Source organism: Platalea leucorodia (assembly GCF_965183815.1).
Source record: "Platalea leucorodia genome assembly, chromosome: 11".
Classification (NCBI taxonomy): Eukaryota; Metazoa; Chordata; class Aves; order Pelecaniformes; family Threskiornithidae; genus Platalea; species Platalea leucorodia.
The window spans coordinates 8,286,761-8,306,737 of record NC_138833.1 but is presented as its reverse complement, the minus strand read 5'-3'; the positions used below and the strand labels follow the sequence as shown (position 1 = coordinate 8,306,737).

The 19,977-nt window shown below is 57.6% G+C and overlaps 3 protein-coding genes across 3 annotated transcripts; all 3 read left to right on the top strand.

The window, feature by feature from the left end:
* Positions 1-294: 294 nt before the first annotated feature.
* LOC309596197 (protocadherin gamma-B5-like) lies at positions 295-2,856 on the top strand (the record flags this gene model as incomplete). The annotated part of the gene is made up of 1 exon (XM_082324040.1): positions 295-2,856. One exon carries the CDS (start codon positions 295-297, stop codon positions 2,854-2,856), a length of 2,562 nt encoding a protein of 853 aa, XP_082180166.1.
* Positions 2,857-6,394: 3,538 nt separating this feature from the next.
* LOC309596196 (protocadherin gamma-A2-like) lies at positions 6,395-8,981 on the top strand (the record flags this gene model as incomplete). The annotated part of the gene is made up of 1 exon (XM_082324039.1): positions 6,395-8,981. The coding sequence occupies exon 1, from the start codon at positions 6,480-6,482 to the stop codon at positions 8,979-8,981; it is 2,502 nt and encodes an 833-aa protein (XP_082180165.1). The 5' UTR covers positions 6,395-6,479.
* An 8,489-nt stretch (positions 8,982-17,470) lies between these two features.
* Positions 17,471-19,972, top strand: LOC309596195 (protocadherin gamma-A2-like; the record flags this gene model as incomplete). The annotated part of the gene is made up of 1 exon (XM_082324038.1): positions 17,471-19,972. One exon carries the CDS (start codon positions 17,471-17,473, stop codon positions 19,970-19,972), a length of 2,502 nt encoding a protein of 833 aa, XP_082180164.1.
* Between the last annotated feature and the right edge of the window lie 5 nt (positions 19,973-19,977).

The following is a 19,977-nucleotide window of genomic DNA, read 5'->3' as shown; positions in this document are numbered from 1 at the left end:
GGAGCGGCGCCGGAGCCCGAGCCGCAGCCGCAGCCGCAGCCGGAGCCGCAGCCGCAGCCGGAGCCGGAGCCGCCGCAGCGTCCTGCCCCCCAGGCTGCTCGCTCGCACGGCGCCGGCCGGAGCGGCAGCGGCACGGGCAGCAGAGGCGAGAGGCGGCGCGGCGCGGGGAGCAGCGGCGTCCGAGCCGGCGGCGAGATCGCTGCCCGCCGGCGGCCCCTGCGCTCGCTGCGGCGAGGGGCTGGCAGGGAGGGAGGGCAGCGGCAGGAGGGAGGAGCGCGGCGAGCGCTGCCGAGGATGGCGGGCAGGCAGAGGCAGAGGCAGAGGGCGAGCCGGCGGCGAGCAGGCGGGCGAGTGCTGCTGCCCGCTTTGCTGCTGTGCTTGTGCTGCCGGGCGGCGCCGGAGCGGATCCGCTACGCCATCCCCGAGGAGCTGGGCAGAGGCTCGCTGGTGGGGCCGCTGGCGCGGGACCTGGGGCTGAGCCCGGCGGAGCTGCCGGCACGCAAGCTGCGGCTCAGCGCGGAGAAGCAATACTTCGGCGTGAGCGGGGAGAGCGGGAACCTGTACGTGAGCGAGAGGCTGGACCGGGAGGAGATGTGCGGCGAGTCGGCGTCCTGCTCCGTCAGCTTCGAGGCGCTGGTGCAGAACCCGCTGAACGTGTTCCACGTCGAGGTGGCCATCCAGGACATCAACGACAACTCCCCGGCCTTCAGCAAGCCTGCTCTGGACCTCGAGATCACAGAGCTGACGCTTCCCGGTGCTCGTTTCCCGCTGGAGATGGCCCGAGACGCGGACGTGGGCAGCAACTCGCTGCTGACTTACGAGCTCGCTAGCAACCCGTCCTTCAGTCTGGCCGTGAAGGAGAGCCCGGGGGGAAAGAAGCAGCCGGAATTAGTGCTGGAGAGAGCGCTGGACCGTGAGAAGCAGAGCTCCTTTCAGCTGGTGCTGACGGCGGCGGACGGCGGGGACCCCGTGAGGTCCGGGACTGTGCAGGTTCGCGTCAACGTGACGGACGCCAACGACAACGCGCCCGCGTTCAGTAAAAGCGTCTACGAGGCGCGAGTGCGGGAGAATCTGCCGGCGGGGTCGCTGGTGCTGCGGGTGCGGGCCACGGATGCGGACGCGGGCTCCAACGGGCGGGTCTCCTACTCCTTCGGCAACGTCCCGCAGGGCGTCCGCGCGATGTTCAGCGTCGAGAGCGAGAGCGGCGAGGTGAGGATGGCGGGGCCCCTCGATTTCGAGGAGAAGAGCAAGTACAGCTTCGGCCTGGAGGCGAGGGACGGCGGCGGGCTCACGGCTCACTGCGAAGTGCAGATAGACGTCACGGACGAGAATGACAACGCTCCCGAAATCACGGTGTTGTCGGTGTCGAGCCCGGTGCCCGAGGACGCGCCGGCCGGCACGGTGGTGGCGCTGGTGAAAGTGCGGGACCGGGACTCCGGGGAGAACGGCCAGGTGTCGTGCGAGCTGTCGGGCGAGGCGCCGCTGTCGATCGTGGCGTCGTCGGGCGGCTCGTACAAGGTGGTGACGGCGATGGCGCTGGACCGGGAGCAGGCGGCCGAGCACCGGGTGACGGTGGTGGCCAGGGACCGGGGCAGCCCGGCGCTGTCCAGCGGCGCGGCGCTGGTGCTGGAGGTGTCGGACGTGAACGACAACGCGCCGGTGTTCGAGGAGGCCGCCTACAGCGCCTACGTGGCGGAGAACAACGCGGCGGGCGCGCCGGTGCTGCGCGTGCGCGCGCGGGACGCGGACGCGGGCGCCAACGGGCGCGTGAGCTACTGGCTGGCGGGCGGCAGCGCGGGCGCAACGCCGTACGTGTCGGTGGAGGCGCGGAGCGGCGCGGTGTACGCGCAGCGCTCCTTCGACTACGAGCAGTGCCGCGAGTTCGCGGTGGCGGTGCGGGCGCAGGACGGCGGGGCGCCGGCGCGGAGCTCGACGGCGACGGTGCGCGTCTTCGTGCTGGACCGCAACGACAACGCGCCGCGGGTGCTGTGGCCGGCGGCGGGGGCGGGAGCGGCGGGCGCGGGCGCGGCCCCGGCGCCGGCGCCGTTCGAGGTGGTGCCGCGGTCGGCCGAGGCCGGGTACCTGGTGGCCAAGGTGGTGGCGGTGGACGCGGACGCGGGGCGCAACGCGTGGCTGTCATACGAGCTGGTGCAGGCGGCGGAGCCGGCGCTGTTCCGCGTGGGGCTGCACAGCGGCGAGGTGCGGACGGCGCGGGCCGTGTCGGAGAGGGACGCGGCGAAGCAGCGGCTGGTGGCCGTGGTGAAGGACCACGGGCAGCCGGCGCTGTCGGCCACGGCCACGCTGCACGTGGTGCTGGCCGAGAGCTTGCAGGAGGCGCTGCCGGAGCTGAGCGAGCGGGCGGCGGGCGCGGACTCGCCGGCGGAGCTGCAGTTCTACCTGGTGCTGGCGCTGGCGCTCCTCTGCGCCCTGTTCCTGCTGAGCGTGGCGCTGGCCGTGCTGGCGCGGGTGCGCCGGGCCGGGCCGCCCGCCGTGCTGCGCTGCCTGGGCGCGCAGCGCTTCTCCGTGGCCGGCGCCGCCTTCCCGGCCGACTTCTGCGAGGGCACCTTGCCCTACTCCTACAACCTGTGCGTGGCGCCGGGCCGCGCCGTCGCCGAGGGCGCTTGGCTGCCGCCGCCGCCGCCGCTGCCCAGCCTGCCCGCGGAGGAGCTTCTGGGCGGGGAGCCCTGCGGGAAGCGGAGCCCGAGCAGCAGCGCCGGCGCGGGAGAGCCGCCCGCGGAGCCCGACGCACCGCAGGTCTGTAAGCCCGCGCTCTCTCGCTCTTCTCCTTGCGCCTTTCTCAACCCCCGTCCCTATCGCCCCGCGTTTTCCCCGACTGCCGTGACTGGCAAGTGCTGATCCGTGTCTCCGTGAAGAAAGCAACGCAGTATCCCCCTTCCGCTCTCAACAGGCAGCTGGCGGCGGCCCTTCTTGCTTCTTCGGTGCTGACGGGTTCGGGTTCACCTGAGAGCTTTTGACTTCAACGCTCGTTTGAGCTGGCAGCGGTGAATTTGTTAAATTAACGATTCTGCATGACAAGATCGGGAAACCGAGGTACTTGAACCTGGTTGATAGATGGATGCTGGGAAGCCGTTGGTTTCCCAAAGGAAAGGTGCGTGTGGCTCCATGAGTGGAGAAGTTGCTGGTTGTTGCTCCCTAGTGAATGTACCCCTCTTCCACCGAGTGCCCTCTCATCTTTTGGAAGAAGGCTGCTGCAGAAATGGCAGCACTAATGGGATGGAGAAATTTTCTCCAGGCATGATTTTTCCGAGTCCTTTGTACAGTTATTTCCGATTTTAGGGGTGAACGCGGATCCTTACTGTGTAGAATGAGATGTGCTGATTGTGCATGACGGAGTTGGGGAAATGGGATTGCGGCTTGGTGTTGGAGATTTTACCTTCCTCAAACGTGCATGTTTTCTCCACATAAGGAGAAGTTACGAGTTGTTCCTCCCTGACGAAGGAGGACAGTGTCGCCCATCTTTTGGGGTGAGGCTTCTGCAGGAATGGTAGCCCAGGTGGGACGGGTTAATTTGTGCAGGCATTTTTTCTCTCTGCCTTTATTTCTCTCTTTTTTTTCCTTCCATACTGGCTGGTAGTTCCCTTGTGTTTTACCGTTCCTGACCTCTCTTTCATAGACATGTGAAGGGGTAGAAGGAGATCTGAATGAAAAAAGAAAAAACCCTAAGGTATTGTATTTCAGAGCCTGTTTTCTTTCCCTATCCCCGTTTCCCAACTGGAAGTACTTGGACCTGGTTGATCGCATTGGCAGGGTAATACTGGACTGAGGAATTGGGTCTCTCAGCCACTTCTTGCACTAGTTGTTGTGCCTGCCTGTTTTACCAGGGGAGGCTATAGGCATCCTGAGAACATCTCTGAAATGACAAGCACCTTTGCAAAATGTCATCAATTAGGCACTTGAATAAAGTGCATTTGCACCTTTACAAATGGTCTGCAAGGTTCAGGGTGTGCAGCTGTTCTTCTCTTCTCCTGCTCTCCTACAGTATTATGTGGCCTATTAAAAAGGGAAATCCCACGTGAAAGCCCTTCAACTTTGCTTTGTGAAGGGCTAGAAGGAGATATCAATGACAAAAAAACAAAGCACCCAACGTTTTGTATTTCAAGGCAAGTTTTCTTTTCCTATCCCCTTTTCCCAACTAGCGCACTTGGTTGATCGCAGTGACAGGGTAATACTGAAGCGACGAATTGGGTCTCTCAGCCAGTTTTTGCATTAGTTGTTGTTTCTGCCTGTTTTACCAGGGGAGGTTATAGCCATCCTGAGAACATCTCTAAAATAACAAGCACATTCGTAAAATGTTAGTAATTAGGCATTTAAATAAAACCCATTTGCACATTTACAAATGGTCTGCAAGGTTCAGGGTGTGCAGCTGTACTTGTCTTCTCCTACTGTCCTACGGTATTTTGTTGAAAATGTGCATGAACCCGCTTTTGTTGAAAGGTGCATGAACAACATGAAGACTCAAGGACCACATGAATACTTTACTAATCAGCATCAATCTTTTACACACTGATATCTGAGAAAAGTAAAGCCCCTTCTTGGTCTTGCAAGCCGTAGAATTACTTGTCTATCTGTATATGTATAAATAATACAAACTCTGAATTAATGTGGCCTATTAAAAAGGGAAATCCCACGTTAAAGTCCTTCAACTTTGCTTTTCCAGTATTAGCTGTACCTGTACCACCATTGTAATGCAACTCAATTGCTCCCATGCAGTTCAAAAATGCTGTTGAAAACAGATGCATATCCAGAAAATAATCGCACAAGAAGAAGTTGCAAGCAATCAATTCTGTCGTAGTGCTGCTTATCATCCTCCCTTTTGCTCGTGTTGGCTACAGAACAGGCACAGGAGCAGGGGCAGATGTACCTGTTGTTCTTCTTGCTGTACTCGCAAAGGCATTTGCCCTGCAGTTTGCGTGGAGCCGAGCAGATGGTTCTGGCCAGGTTCACTGCAGGTGCCTCCTGCCTCCTGGCCACTTGTAGTACAATCAGTGCGAAGCGATGAGGTGACCTAGAGCCTGAAAGCGGGGTGGGTGGGAGAGAAGGAGTTTGGAGCAGTAGGGGAGCCTCCTCCTGTACCGTGTCCCCAGGAAGGTCTTGTCGGGAGAAATGCCAGAGCACCAGGCAGGTGCCTGAGCAAGCCCCCCTCCTCAGGAGCTGTAGGGGCTGAGGGGGCTTAGATTCTGTGTTTCAGCTGATTGACCCCACCTTCTTGAGCCCTTAAATGCCTGATCTGAGTCAGTTGATGGCGGATTAGTTAATTTGTAGCGTGTTCTGTGTGAAGGGAAGTATTGAAAGAAAAGTTCCTGCTGCTTCAGTTAATGAGTCTGCTATTTCTCGTTCTGTGTGTGTGTCTGAATATCACGTTCTGTGTTTCAGAGGGTGTTTTCTTTTCCTATCCTTGTATCAGCCATTCAAGCATGACGGCTACGAAACTTGGTGGTGGGGACTGTGCGTTTGGAGTAATAGGATCAAACTCATAATATTCTGCACGTCATATGAAGACAAATTATGTTACTTTACATAAATTTACAAATTATGTTACTTTACACCATTAGCAAGTAATTTTTCTTGTGCGGTAGAAATACCACGCCCACGGGAGGCCTCTGCCTTCCTCCTGGTTGTGATCACCTTGATGAAAAGGCAGTCGGGTCGTTAAAGACAAGGCAGCTTAGAGAAAAGCCAATGCAGGAAATCACCGGTCTCCATTTGAGGGCGGATCTTCGTTGCTCCTTTGTTCTGTTGGTCGAGATATGGGCAATTAACGTGGGTGGTGGCATTCCAGTATGAGACACTTTTGATCTGCAGAAAGCAGATCTGTGCAATTCGTGGCAGAGATTGTGCTTTTGCACTAATGGAATAAGACTCGTAATATTCCAGACGTCATCTTAAGACAACTTTATATATGTTATATCACCATTACAAAACCATTTTTCCCGTGCGGTGGAAATAAGACAACAACGGGAGGCATGTTATTTCTTTCTGGTCGTGGTGGCCTGGAGGATGAAAGAAGAGATGGTCTCGGGAAAAGCCACGGCTTTTGCGTTACCGGTGGACGGGAAGCGATGTGTCCGTGGGGACGGTGCCGTCCCCGCGAGCTGCCCGTGGGAAAGGCCGGGCGGGCAGCGGTCGGCAGCGCTCGGTGCCTGCAGTGCCGGGAGGAGGCTGCGGGCGCCGCTGTTGACCGAGGAGGAGCGAGAGGAAGGCCGGAGCGCTGCAGGCAGCCCCGCCCGCTGCGGCCCGGCTCGCTCGCTGGCTGGCTGGCTGGCTGGCTCGGCGGCCGGGCGGTCTGCGAGCGTCCCCGCGGTGCGGAGCCGTGCTGCAGCGAGGCGGAGGGGCCGGCGGCAGCGGCCGGGAGCGGCGAGCAGGAGCGGGCGCCGTAGCCGGATCGGGAGCCGGATCGTCGGTGGGCGGCGGGGAGGTGCCGGCGGTGGTGCGGTGTCGGCGGTGCGGCGGCGGCGGCGATGAGCGCGGCGGGGAGGCGGCGGGGCCGGCGGGAGCGAGCCCTGCTGTGGTGCGTCCTGGTGGCGGCGTGGGAGGCGGCGTGGGGGCAGCTGCGCTACGCGGTGCCCGAGGAGCTGCCGAAGGGCTCGTTCGTGGGCGACGTGGCCAAGGACCTGGGGCTGCAGCTGCCCGCGCTCCGCGACCGCGGCGTCCGCATCTTGGACAGAGGCAGGACGCAGTATTTCGCCCTGCACGGGAAGACGGGACATTTGGTGACGGCGGAGAGGATAGACAGAGAGCAGCTGTGCCGGCTGGTGGCGAAATGCGTGCTGCGCTGTGAGGTGATAGTGGAGGGGGAAATGGAAGTTTACGGAATCGAAGTGGAGATCACGGACATAAACGACAACGCGCCCAGCTTCCGAGAGGCAGAAACGGAGCTGAGAATGAGCGAGACGACGGCCCCGGGATCGCGGTTTCCCCTGGCCGAGGCTCACGACCCGGACGTGGGGTCGAATTCCCTGCAGAGGTACGAGCTGAGCGGCGACGAGCACTTCTCGCTGGCCGTGCAGGCGGGCCCCGGCGGGGAGGAGCGTCCCGAGCTGGTGCTGGCGAAGGCGCTGGACCGGGAGGAGGCGGCGTTTCACGAGGTGGTGCTGCGAGCGAGCGACGGCGGAGAGCCGGCGCGGACGGGCACGGCGCGGATCCGCGTGGCGGTGCTGGACGCGAACGACAACGCGCCCGTGTTCGGCCAGGCGGAGTACACGGTGCGTGTGGCGGAGGACGTGCCCGTGGGCTCCGTCCTCGTCACCCTCACGGCCACCGACGCCGACGAGGGGATGAACGGGCACGTGAAATACTCGCTGAAGAAAGTGTCGGACATGGCACTGGAGATGTTCGAGCTGGACTCTGAGACGGGAGCGATCACGCTGGTGCGGAGCCTGGACTTCGAGGAAGGCGACTCGTACGAACTGGAGGTGCAGGCACATGACGGCGGAGGTCTTCCTGACACGGCGAAAGTGGCGATCACGGTGACGGACGTCAACGACAACGCGCCCGAACTGACAGTGTCGTCGGCGCTGAGCGCGATCTCTGAGGACGCGCCGCCGGGGACGGTGGTGGCCCTGGTGCACGTGCAGGACCGGGACTCGGGGGCGAACGGGGAGGTGCGGTGCAGCCTCGCCGAGCGGCTGCCGTTCCGCCTGGAGAGGTCGTTTGATAATTACTACCGCGTGGTGACGGCGAGGGAGCTGGACCGGGAGGAGGTGTCGGAGTACAACGTGACGGTGCGGGCGGCGGACGGCGGGTCGCCGGCGCTGTGGAGCAGCGCGGTGCTGGCGCTGCGGGTGCTGGACGTGAACGACAACGCGCCGGTGTTCGCGGAGGCGCGCTACAGCGCCCGGCTGCCCGAGAACAACGCGGCGGGCGCGCTGGTGCTGACGGTGCGGGCGGCGGACGCGGACTGGGGGCAGAACGCGCGCGTGCGGTACCGGCTGTCGGAGGGGCGGGTGCGGGGCGCGCCGCTCTCGTCCTACGTGTCGGTGCAGGCGGAGACGGGCGCGCTGTACGCGCTGCGCTCCTTCGACTACGAGGAGGTGCGCGAGGTGGGGCTGTGGGTGCGGGCGGAGGACGGCGGCGCGCCGGCGCTGAGCAGCAACGTGTCGGTGCGGCTCGTGATCGTGGACGAGAACGACAACGCGCCGCAGGTGCTGTACCCGCCGTCGGCGGCGGCGGCGGGCGCGGGCTGGTCGGGCGTGGAGCTGGCGCCGCGCTCGGCGGAGCCCGGGGCGCTGGTGGCCAAGGTGGTGGCGGTGGACGCGGACGCGGGGCAGAACGCGTGGCTGTCGTACGAGCTGGCGAAGGCGACGGAGCCGGGGCTGTTCCGCGTGGGGCTGCACAGCGGCGAGGTGCGCACGGCGCGGTTCCCGCTGGCCCGCGACGCGGCGCGGCAGAGCCTGGTGGTGGTGGTGAAGGACCACGGGCGGCCGGCGCTGTCGGCCACGGCCACGCTGACGGTGGTGCTGGCCGAGAGCGTGGCCGAGCTGCTGTCGGAGCTGGGCAGCGCGGCGGCGGCGGCGCCGGGCGAGCCGGCCGGCAGCCTGACGCGGTGGCTGGTGGTGGCCGTGGCGGCCGTGTCCTGCCTCTTCCTCGCCTTCCTGCTGCTGCTGCTGGCGCTGCGCCTGCGGCGCTGGCGCCGCTCGCAGCTGCTGGCGGCGGGCAGCGGCGCCTTGCGCGGCGTGCCGGCCTCGCACTTCGTGGGCATCGACGGCGTCCGCGCCTTCCTGCACTCCTACTCGCACGAGGTGTCGCTCACGGCCGACTCGCGCAAGAGCCAGCTCCGCTTGTCGGGCGGCAGCTGCTGCGACACCCTCCCGGCCCGGCCGCCGCCCGGGGAGCCCGCGCCGCTGCTCGGGGAGGACCCCGCCGCCGCCGCCCCGGTGAGTTCCTCTGGCCGGACTTGCTCCGCGGCGCTTCCCTCTGCTGCTTCTCTGCCCTTTCCGCCCCGCGTCCTGTCTCCCGCGTAGGGACAGTATTAGCTCTTCGCAACGGAGCTGTTGCATCATTAGCAAACGGAAGTCTGCCTTATTAGCAAGTTCAGGGATCTTCCCGACAGCAATTGTGCTTGAGGAGGAATGCTAATGGCCCCGTGTCTAACTTCTCTGCTCATCGTTTCCACTCTTCTCAGCCTTTATGTTTCTTCATGATAACGTGGAGAGCAACGAAATGTCTTTGCCTTGGTCCATGCTGCAGAGATATGGTTTGGGAAGAGATATGGGAGCTTTGGGAAGAGCAAACTGTGTAGTCATGACCTGCTAAGCACCTTGGTTATGTATCTTCCCTAAGTGCCATAATCTAGAAGAGTATGTTGTGATCCCTTCCTTTCTGCATGGGTTAACTTCTTGACTCGCTCGTTGTCATGATCCGAAGGTGGGCCTTTGTCTCTGATAATGTATTGAATATGAAATCTGTTACATTTGCTTGACTGTCCTGTATATGCCTGTCATCTTTACAGCTGTAAAGAGAAAGCCTTTCATAGATGTGTTTCCTTAAAATGTCCCTGGAAGAAATGCTCTTGGCTTGTCACATACCAACGGTGAGAAGTGAAATATTATCCATGGTAAAGGAGAAGTCATCTGTCCACCTTTTCTCTGGAGGGGGTCTATCTGCAAATGATGAAGATCATTGACAACCATGCGATCTGTGCATGGTTTGAGAAGAGTCTTGGTGGGGTTGTGTTTGAGGCGGTATGCTGGAGACATGGCATATGTTTTGTTCATTCCTGTGGTTTATTGCTGGCCTTCTGAAAATGAGTCCCACTGCTTAGATTGGATTTAAAGGCTTGGGGTTTTTGTTGTGAGGAATTTCTGGGCTTGGGGCTTGTTATTTGAAGCATGTGTGAGGAAGTTAATCAATTTATGCGCTGTCATGTAGTCGTAAACATCGAATTAATGGTTGCAGGGTCACGTATCTTTCAAATTGCCAATGTGCTGAAGAAGGATGACGATGTCTTTGAGCTGATACTGATGACTGAGTCTTTGAGCTGATACTGATGACTGAGTCTTTAACTGAGCTGTGTATCGCTTCTGCCCTTTAGAACATTTTAAGTTTGTTGACGTGAGTGTGATGAGCAGAGAAGTCTCTATGCATGCATCCGTGTTGTGATCCTTGTTCTCCATCAGGAGAAGTTGTGGGCACAACATTTCTTTCAACGATGTCTGTCTGCAAAGTGATCTTCCCTGTTGCGTGATGTTTGAGCCCGCTGGAGCATTCTGTCTGCACAGAGACAGGGCAGGTGGGAGAGTTCGCTGTGGTATAGTTTGAAATGTGTAACAGGTAGGAGTCAATGTTCAGTTTCTCCTAGCTGTTACATGGGTCCCATAGTTGTGGTCCTGTGCATTTTCCTTTTCTTATTGTCCAAAGAAATTACTTGGAGAACTGTGGCTGTGGTCTTTGGTGGGAACTCCTCTGTGACCCTCCTGCGTACTTTCTACCAACTAGATACTCTTCTTGTGTGCCTGCTACAGTTGACAGAATCTGAAATGTTAAGCTAGGATTGCTTCACTTCTGTAGGTTTCACAGTCCTTCTGTGTTTCTTCTCATGTTCCAAAACTGGGCGTCAGTATGGCCTTCAGTATGGCCGTCAGTAAGTCCTTAGAAGTTGAGATCTGTTAAAATTATCAGGGGGAAGGAGCAGTTTGCATCCGTAGCTTGAAGGGTTACCGCTGCCGAGACAAAGAGTTTGATATACATCTGTTTCCCTAAGATGTCCCTGAAGGAAACGCTCTTTCACCTGTGACTGACGCACGGCCAAAAGTTGGGTATTGTCCATGGTTCAAGTAAAGGCTGAGAATGCAGAGCAAGGGGGGTGAGAGGCTGGTTACCAACCATGGAGGTGGGTGGATCAATGTGGTTTTGGCTGGGCACTGGTTTGATTTCATGCCTGGTGCCAAGGCCTGTGCCATTTGTGCTGTGACCCTGGCCTCCTTGTCCTGAATGGCAATGGTAGTCCTCTGAGAGTAAAGTATTTGAGCATAAGTGTGTACCCAGAACAATGTTATATGCGTGGAATGGCTTATAACTCCCGTGTGAAACCTCCTTTATTCATCTGTGTTTCCCTGGAACTTTGCGATGTAGAGTTTCTTCACAGTTCTAATTAGACTTTCTTTCAGGCCTTTGTTTCCTGGAAGGTCATGGTTCCTTTTCTCATTTCTAGACAGTGCTTTTGCATTTGAAACCGACGGTGTTGTTTTTTAGAAATACTTCAGCCACATGCAACAGAATTTGAGGTGTGAGGAGAATGAAGCAGGAGCTAAAAGAGAATGTGTTGTAATTTCTGAGAAGACAGCTTGAGAAAGAGGCCGATGATAAGGTGTTTACACTTAGGGCTTCATATTTGTGTGAGAGGAGCACGCCACACAGGAGAATACTTGCTGATGAGAGCCAATGACTATTTCTTAAAATGAACCCCCCGCTACTATGTAGTCCAGAGGGAGACTTTAGGGCCAGACTTGAGACTTCAGTGACTTCCAGGTGGTCTGAGGGATGAATTTCAACACCCACAGTTGGAGACCAAGAAGACTTCCTGGGGAGTTTCTCTGACAACCCTTGCTCTTCTAATGCTTCCTTGCCTTGCTTGTCTGTTGTATGTTTTTGGTTTTCTTTCCCTGGTCTCATACGTACGTAGCTTTACTTGTGATTATCAGCATGGCTTGGTTTAGCAATGCAGCGTGTGTTAGTGCCTCTTACTCCTGCTACAGGGGTTGTGAAAGGCAGGAGAGGTGAGGGTATCTTTGTGTTGTTTTTTTCTGGTGGAATGGATGTAAACATGAGCTCCATAGAAGTGTTTTGCTGATTCCCTGTCTTTTAAGGTTGACTTATTGGCTATAGGAAGAGCTGTAGGAGGGCGGGAGGGGAGAGATTGAAGGTGCAAGGAAAGACGTAAGGAGGGAGATATTCCCCCTCTGCAGATGTTCACTGACTCAGTCTCTCCCAGAGGACTTCTCTTCTTTCACTTTTAGACCCCTAGTGTTTCTTCGCAGAACAGTAGTGAGCAGAGAAATGTATCTTCCTCCTTCTTACAGAGATGTATAGTCATCTATGCAAAATTCGATGTGTGATGGTGGTGCATGTTGAAGAGAAAAGGTCTGGGCACCTGGCCCTTTTGATGTCATGTGCTTGCAAATTATGCGGGTCAAAGAGGGCTGCAGATGAGAGTCATGGGAGCTGTTTGTGAGGGGCTGTTGCAGGACACAAGAGAGATGGTTTGCTCCTTTCCCTGCTTGGTGTCCAGCCGTAGGATCAGGCAATGGGAGTTTCATCTTCCCAAAGAAGACTGGCTAGAAGGCATGTTTTTTCCAGTTGTATTGGGAGCCCTGGGAGGTTCTTCCTCTGTGATTGCAGGTTGTCCTCAATTCTTAACTAACAGCTTAATTATGTACTTATTATGACAAATGCTGTGATGGGAGCTTTGGGAAGAGCAAACGGGGCATTCATGACCTACTGAACGCCTTGGTTATGTATTTTCCCTAAGTGCCATAATGTAGAAGAGTATGTTGGGATCCCTTCCTTTCTGCATGGGTTAACTTCTTGACTTGCTCATTGTCATGATCTGAAGGTGGGCCTTTGTCTCTGATAATGTGTGGAAGATCACATCTGATATATTTGCCTGACTGTCCCGTATGTGCCTGTCATTTTTCAGCTGTGAAATGCTCTTGCTTGTCACATACCAACGGTGAGAAGTGAAATATTATCCATGGTAAAGGAGAAGTCATCTGTCCACCTTTTCTCTGGAGGGGGTCTATCTGCAAATGATGAAGATCATTGACAACCATGGGATCTGTGCATGGTTTGAGGAGAGTCTTGGGGGTGCTGTGTGTGTGAAGAGATACTGGTGGAGACATGGCATGCGTTTTGTCAATTCCCAGGGTGTATTGCTGGCCTTCTGCACGTGAGTCTGGAAGTGTCTTATGCTTGGATATCCCATTGCTCAGATTCCAGCTGGCCAAGTTGTGGATACCTCAGTTTCCTTTCCTGTTGCGTGATGTTTCCTGTGAACGGTAGTTATTGAGCACAGGTTACACTTTAGGTTAAGATTCAAGCATCGTGTATCTTCCAAGTTGCCCATGTGCTAAAGAAGGATGATGGCGTCTTTGAGTTGACACTTTGACGACCGGGTCTTTATCGGAGCTCCACATTGCTTATGCCCTTGAGAACATGATTTGATTCCATGCCTGGTGCCAAGGCCTGTGCCATTCATGCTGTGATCCTGAATTCCCTCTCCTGAAAGGCAATGGCTGTCCTCTAATCAAAAGGTGTTTGTGCAATAACTGTGCATGTAGAACACTGATGCATGTGTAGAATGGCTCCTAATTCTTGTGTGAAACCTCCTTTATCCATATCTCCCTGTAACATTGCGATGTAGAGTTTCTTCACAGTTCTAATTAGACTTTCTTTCAGGCCTTTGTTTCCTGGAAGGTCGTGGTTCCTTTTCCCCCAGTTCTGGACAGTGCTTTTTGCATTTGAAGCTATGAGCGTTGTTTTGCAGCAAAGACTTACTTGAGCCACGTGCAACCGAATTTTTGGTGTGAGGAGAATGAAGCAGAAGCTAAAGAGAATCTGTTGCACTTTCCGAGAAGACATAGCATGAGAAAGAGACCCATGATAAGGTGTTTAAACTTAGGGTTTCATATTTATGGGAAATGAGCAGGCCACGTAGGAGGAAACTTGCTGATGAGAGCTGTTGGGTATTCCTTAAAATGAACGCCCCTTACTATGTAGTCCAGAGGGAGACTTTAGGGCCACATGTGCAGCTTGCTAGGAATGACTTCCAGGTGGTCTGAGGGATGAATTTCAACACCCACAGTTGGAGACCAAGAAGACTTCCTGGGGAGTTTCTCTGACAACCCTTGCTCTTCTAATGCTTCCTTGCCTTGCTTGTCTGTTGTATGTTTTTGGTTTTCTTTCCCTGGTCTCATACGTACGTAGCTTTACTTGTGATTATCAGCATGGCTTGGTTTAGCAATGTGCCGTGTGTTAGTGCCTCTTGCTCCTGCTACAGGGGTTGTGAAAGGCAGGAGAGGTGAGGGTATCTTTGTGTTCTGTTTTTGTTGGGGGGAATAGATGTAAGCATGAGCTTAGTAGAAGTGGCATCTCTGTGGAACAGTGTGTGTGATAAAAGAGGGGAGGAGATTCCCCATAAACCATTAATTTGATGACCTGTTCTCTGTTGGATGACCTCTCGTCTTATATTTTGGCCATTTATCATTTGTGTGCTTTAGAAGCCCTCTGTTTCTTCTGAGAATGTTGGTGAGCAGAGAACCATACCTCCCTTCTTCGTGCGATCGTATTGCCTTATCCTCTGACGATATGCTCTCAACAGGCAGCTGGTGGCGGCCCTTCTTGCTTCTTCGGTGCTGACGGGTTCGGGTTCACCTGAGAGCTTTTGACTTCAACGCTCGTTTGAGCTGGCAGCGGTGAATTTGTTAAATTAACGATTCTGCATGACAAGATCGGGAAACTTGAACCTGGTTGATAGATGGATGCTGGGAAGCCGTTGGTTTCCCAAAGGAAAGGTGCGTGTGGCTCCATGAGTGGAGAAGTTGCTGGTTGTTGCTCCCTAGTGAATGTACCCCTCTTCCACCGAGTGCCCTCTCATCTTTTGGAGGAAGGCTGCTGCAGAAATGGCAGCACTAATGGGATGGAGAAATTTTCTCCAGGCATGATTTTTCCGAGTTCTTTGTACAGTTATTTCCGATTTTAGGGGTGAACGCGGATCCTTACTGTGTAGAATGAGATGTGCTGATTGTGCATGATGGAGTTGGGGAAATGGGATTGCGGCTTGGTGTTGGAGATTTTACCTTCCTCAAACGTGCATGTTTTCTCCACATAAGGAGAAGTTACGAGTTGTTCCTCCCTGACGAAGGAGGAGAGTGTCGCCCATCTTTTGGGGTAAGGCTTCTGCAAGAATGGTAGCCCAGGTGGGAGGGGTTAATTTGTCCAGGCATTGTTTCTCCCTGCCTTTATTTCTCTCTTTGTTTTCCTTCCATACTGGGTGGTAGTTCCCTTGTGTTTTACCGTTCCTGACCTCTCTTTCATAGACATGTGAAGGGGTAGAAGGAGATCTCAATGAAAAAAAAAAACCCTAAGGTATTGTATTTCAGGGCCTGTTTTCTTTCCCTATCCCCTTTTCCCAACTGGAAGTACTTGGACCTGGTTGATCGCATTGACAGGGTAATACTGGACTGAGGAACTGGGTCTCTCAGCCACTTTTTGCACTAGTTGTTGTGCCTGCCTGTTTTACCAGGGGAGGCTATAGGCATCCTGAGAACATCTCTGAAATGACAAGCACCTTTGCAAAACGTCATCAATTAGGCACTTGAATAGAGTGCACTTGCACCTTTACAAATGGTCTGCAAGGTTCAGGGTGTGCAGCTGTACTTGTCTTCTCCTGCTCTCCTACAGTCACCTTTTTGTTGAAAAGGTGTCCTACCAACATGAAGACTCAAAGATTAGATGAAAATTTCACTAATAAGCATCAATCTTTTATTCAGTGATATCTGAGAAAATCAAAGCCCCTTCTTCGTCTTTCAAGCCGTAGAATTACTTGGATGAATGTACATCTATATATGTGTGTAAACTCTACAAACTCTGAATTAATGTGGCCAATTAAAAAGGGAAATCCCACGTTAAAGTCCGTCAACTTTGCTTTTCCAGTATTAGCTGTACCTGTACCACCATTGTAATGCAACTCAATTGCTCCCATGCAGTTCAAAAATACTGTTGAAAACAGACGCATATCCAGAAAACAAGCGTACCAGAAGAAGTTGCAAGAAATCAATTCTGTCGTGGTGCTGCTTATCATCCTCCCTTTTGCTCGTGTTGGCTACAGAACAGGCACAGGAGCGGGGGCAGATGTACCTGTTATTCTTCTTGCTGTACTCGCAAAGGCATTTGCCCTGCAGTTTGCGTGGAGCCGAGCAGATGGTTCTGGCCAGGTTCACTGCAGGTGCCTCCTGCCTCCTGGGCACTTGTAGTACAATCAGTGCGGAGCGATGAGGTGACCTAGAGCCTGAAAGCGGGGTGGGTGGGAGAGAAGGAGTTTGGAGCAGTAGGGGAGCCTCCTCCTGTACCGTGTCCCCAAGAAGGTCTTGTCGGGAGAAATGCCAGAGCACCAGGCAGGTGCCTGAGCAAGCCCCCCCTCCTCAGGAGCTGTAGGGGCTGAGGGGGCTTAGATTCTGTGTTTCAGCTGATTGACCCCACCTTCTTGAGCCCTTAAATGCCTGATCTGAGTCAGTGATGGCGGATTAGTTAATTTGTAGCGTGTTCTGTGTGAAGGGAAGTATTGAAAGAAAAGTTCCTGCTGCTTCAGTTAATGAGTCTGCTATTTCTCGTTCTGTGTGTGTGTCTGAATATCACGTTCTGTGTTTCAGAGGGTGTTTTCTTTTCCTATCCTTGTATCAGCCATTCAAGCATGACGGCTACGAAACTTGGTGGTGGGGACTGTGCGTTTGGAGTAATAGGATCAAACTCATAATATTCTGCACGTCATATGAAGACAAATTATGTTACTTTACATAAATTTACAAATTATGTTACTTTACACCATTAGCAAGTAATTTTTCTTGTGCGGTAGAAATACCACGCCCACGGGAGGCCTCTGCCTTCCTCCTGGTTGTGATCACCTTGATGAAAAGGCAGTCGGGTCGTTAAAGACAAGGCAGCTTAGAGAAAAGCCAATGCAGGAAATCACCGGTCTCCATTTGAGGGCGGATCTTCGTTGCTCCTTTGTTCTGTTGGTCGAGATATGGGCAATTAACGTGGGTGGTGGCATTCCAGTATGAGACACTTTTGATCTGCAGAAAGCAGATCTGTGCAATTCGTGGCAGAGATTGTGCTTTTGCACTAATGGAATAAGACTCGTAATATTCCAGACGTCATCTTAAGACAACTTTATATATGTTATATCACCATTACAAAACCGTTTTTCCCGTGCGGTAGAAATAAGACAACAACGGGAGGCATGTTATTTCTTTCTGGTCGTGGTGGCCTGGAGGATGAAAGAAGAGATGGTCTCGGGAAAAGCCACGGCTTTTGCGTCACCGGTGGACGGGAAGCGATGTGTCCGTGGGGACGGTGCCGTCCCCGCGAGCTGCCCGTGGGAAAGGCCGGGCGGGCAGCGGTCGGCAGCGCTCGGTGCCTGCAGTGCCGGGAGGAGGCTGCGGGCGCCGCTGTTGACCGAGGAGGAGCGAGAGGAAGGCCGGAGCGCTGCAGGCAGCCCCGCCCGCTGCGGCCCGGCTCGCTCGCTGGCTGGCTGGCTGGCTGGCTCGGCGGCCGGGCGGTCTGCGAGCGTCCCCGCGGTGCGGAGCCGTGCTGCAGCGAGGCGGAGGGGCCGGCGGCAGCGGCCGGGAGCGGCGAGCAGGAGCGGGCGCCGTAGCCGGATCGGGAGCCGGATCGTCGGTGGGCGGCGGGGAGGTGCCGGCGGTGGTGCGGTGTCGGCGGTGCGGCGGCGGCGGCGATGAGCGCGGCGGGGAGGCGGCGGGGCCGGCGGGAGCGAGCCCTGCTGTGGTGCGTCCTGGTGGCGGCGTGGGAGGCGGCGTGGGGGCAGCTGCGCTACGCGGTGCCCGAGGAGCTGCCGAAGGGCTCGTTCGTGGGCGACGTGGCCAAGGACCTGGGGCTGCAGCTGCCCGCGCTCCGCGACCGCGGCGTCCGCATCTTGGACAGAGGTAGGACGCAGTATTTCGCCCTGCACGGGAAGACGGGACATTTGGTGACGGCGGAGAGGATAGACAGAGAGCAGCTGTGCGAGAGCGTGCAGCGATGCGTGCTGCGCTGTGAGGTGATAGTGGAGGGGGAAATGGAAGTTTACGGAATCGAAGTGGAGATCACGGACATAAACGACAACGCGCCCAGCTTCAAGGAGATTGAGCTGGAGGAGAGGATAAGCGAGCTGACAGCCCCGGGATCGCGGTTTCCCCTGGCCGAGGCTCACGACCCGGACGTGGGGTCGAATTCCCTGCAGAGGTACGAGCTGAGCGGCGACGAGCACTTCTCGCTGGCCGTGCAGGCGGGCCCCGGCGGGGAGGAGCGTCCCGAGCTGGTGCTGGCGAAGGCGCTGGACCGGGAGGAGGCGGCGTTTCACGAGGTGGTGCTGCGAGCGAGCGACGGCGGAGAGCCGGCGCGGACGGGCACGGCGCGGATCCGCGTGGCGGTGCTGGACGCGAACGACAACGCGCCCGTGTTCGGCCAGGCGGAGTACACGGTGCGTGTGGCGGAGGACGTGCCCGTGGGCTCCGTCCTCGTCACCCTCACGGCCACCGACGCCGACGAGGGGATGAACGGGCACGTGAAATACTCGCTGAAGAAAATCACAGAGAAAGCCTCGCAGATGTTCGAGCTGGACTCTGAGACGGGAGCGATCACGCTGGTGCGGAGCCTGGACTTCGAGGAAGGCGACTCGTACGAACTGGAGGTGCAGGCACGGGACGGCGGAGAGCTTTTCGACACGGCGAAAGTGGCGATCACGGTGACGGACGTCAACGACAACGCGCCCGAACTGACAGTGTCGTCGGCGCTGAGCGCGATCTCTGAGGACGCGCCGCCGGGGACGGTGGTGGCCCTGGTGCACGTGCAGGACCGGGACTCGGGGGCGAACGGGGAGGTGCGGTGCAGCCTCGCCGAGCGGCTGCCGTTCCGCCTGGAGAGGTCGTTTGATAATTACTACCGCGTGGTGACGGCGAGGGAGCTGGACCGGGAGGAGGTGTCGGAGTACAACGTGACGGTGCGGGCGGCGGACGGCGGGTCGCCGGCGCTGTGGAGCAGCGCGGTGCTGGCGCTGCGGGTGCTGGACGTGAACGACAACGCGCCGGTGTTCGCGGAGGCGCGCTACAGCGCCCGGCTGCCCGAGAACAACGCGGCGGGCGCGCTGGTGCTGACGGTGCGGGCGGCGGACGCGGACTGGGGGCAGAACGCGCGCGTGCGGTACCGGCTGTCGGAGGGGCGGGTGCGGGGCGCGCCGCTCTCGTCCTACGTGTCGGTGCAGGCGGAGACGGGCGCGCTGTACGCGCTGCGCTCCTTCGACTACGAGGAGGTGCGCGAGGTGGGGCTGTGGGTGCGGGCGGAGGACGGCGGCGCGCCGGCGCTGAGCAGCAACGTGTCGGTGCGGCTCGTGATCGTGGACGAGAACGACAACGCGCCGCAGGTGCTGTACCCGCCGTCGGCGTCGGCGGCGGGCGCGGGCTGGTCGGGCGTGGAGCTGGCGCCGCGCTCGGCGGAGCCCGGGGCGCTGGTGGCCAAGGTGGTGGCGGTGGACGCGGACGCGGGGCAGAACGCGTGGCTGTCGTACGAGCTGGCGAAGGCGACGGAGCCGGGACTGTTCCGCGTGGGGCTGCACAGCGGCGAGGTGCGCACGGCGCGGTTCCCGCTGGCCCGCGACGCGGCGCGGCAGAGCCTGGTGGTGGTGGTGAAGGACCACGGGCGGCCGGCGCTGTCGGCCACGGCCACGCTGACGGTGGTGCTGGCCGAGAGCGTGGCCGAGCTGCTGTCGGAGCTGGGCAGCGCGGCGGCGGCGGCGCCGGGCGAGCCGGCCGGCAGCCTGACGCGGTGGCTGGTGGTGGCCGTGGCGGCCGTGTCCTGCCTCTTCCTCGCCTTCCTGCTGCTGCTGCTGGCGCTGCGCCTGCGGCGCTGGCGCCGCTCGCAGCTGCTGGCGGCGGGCAGCGGCGCCTTGCGCGGCGTGCCGGCCTCGCACTTCGTGGGCATCGACGGCGTCCGCGCCTTCCTGCACTCCTACTCGCACGAGGTGTCGCTCACGGCCGACTCGCGCAAGAGCCAGCTCCGCTTGTCGGGCGGCAGCTGCTGCGACACCCTCCCGGCCCGGCCGCCGCCCGGGGAGCCCGCGCCGCTGCTCGGGGAGGACCCCGCCGCCGCCGCCCCGGTGAGTTCCTCTGGCCGGACTTGCTCCGCGGCGCTTCCCTCTGCTGCTTCTCTGCCCTTTCCGCCCCGCGTCCTGTCTCCCGCGTAGGGACA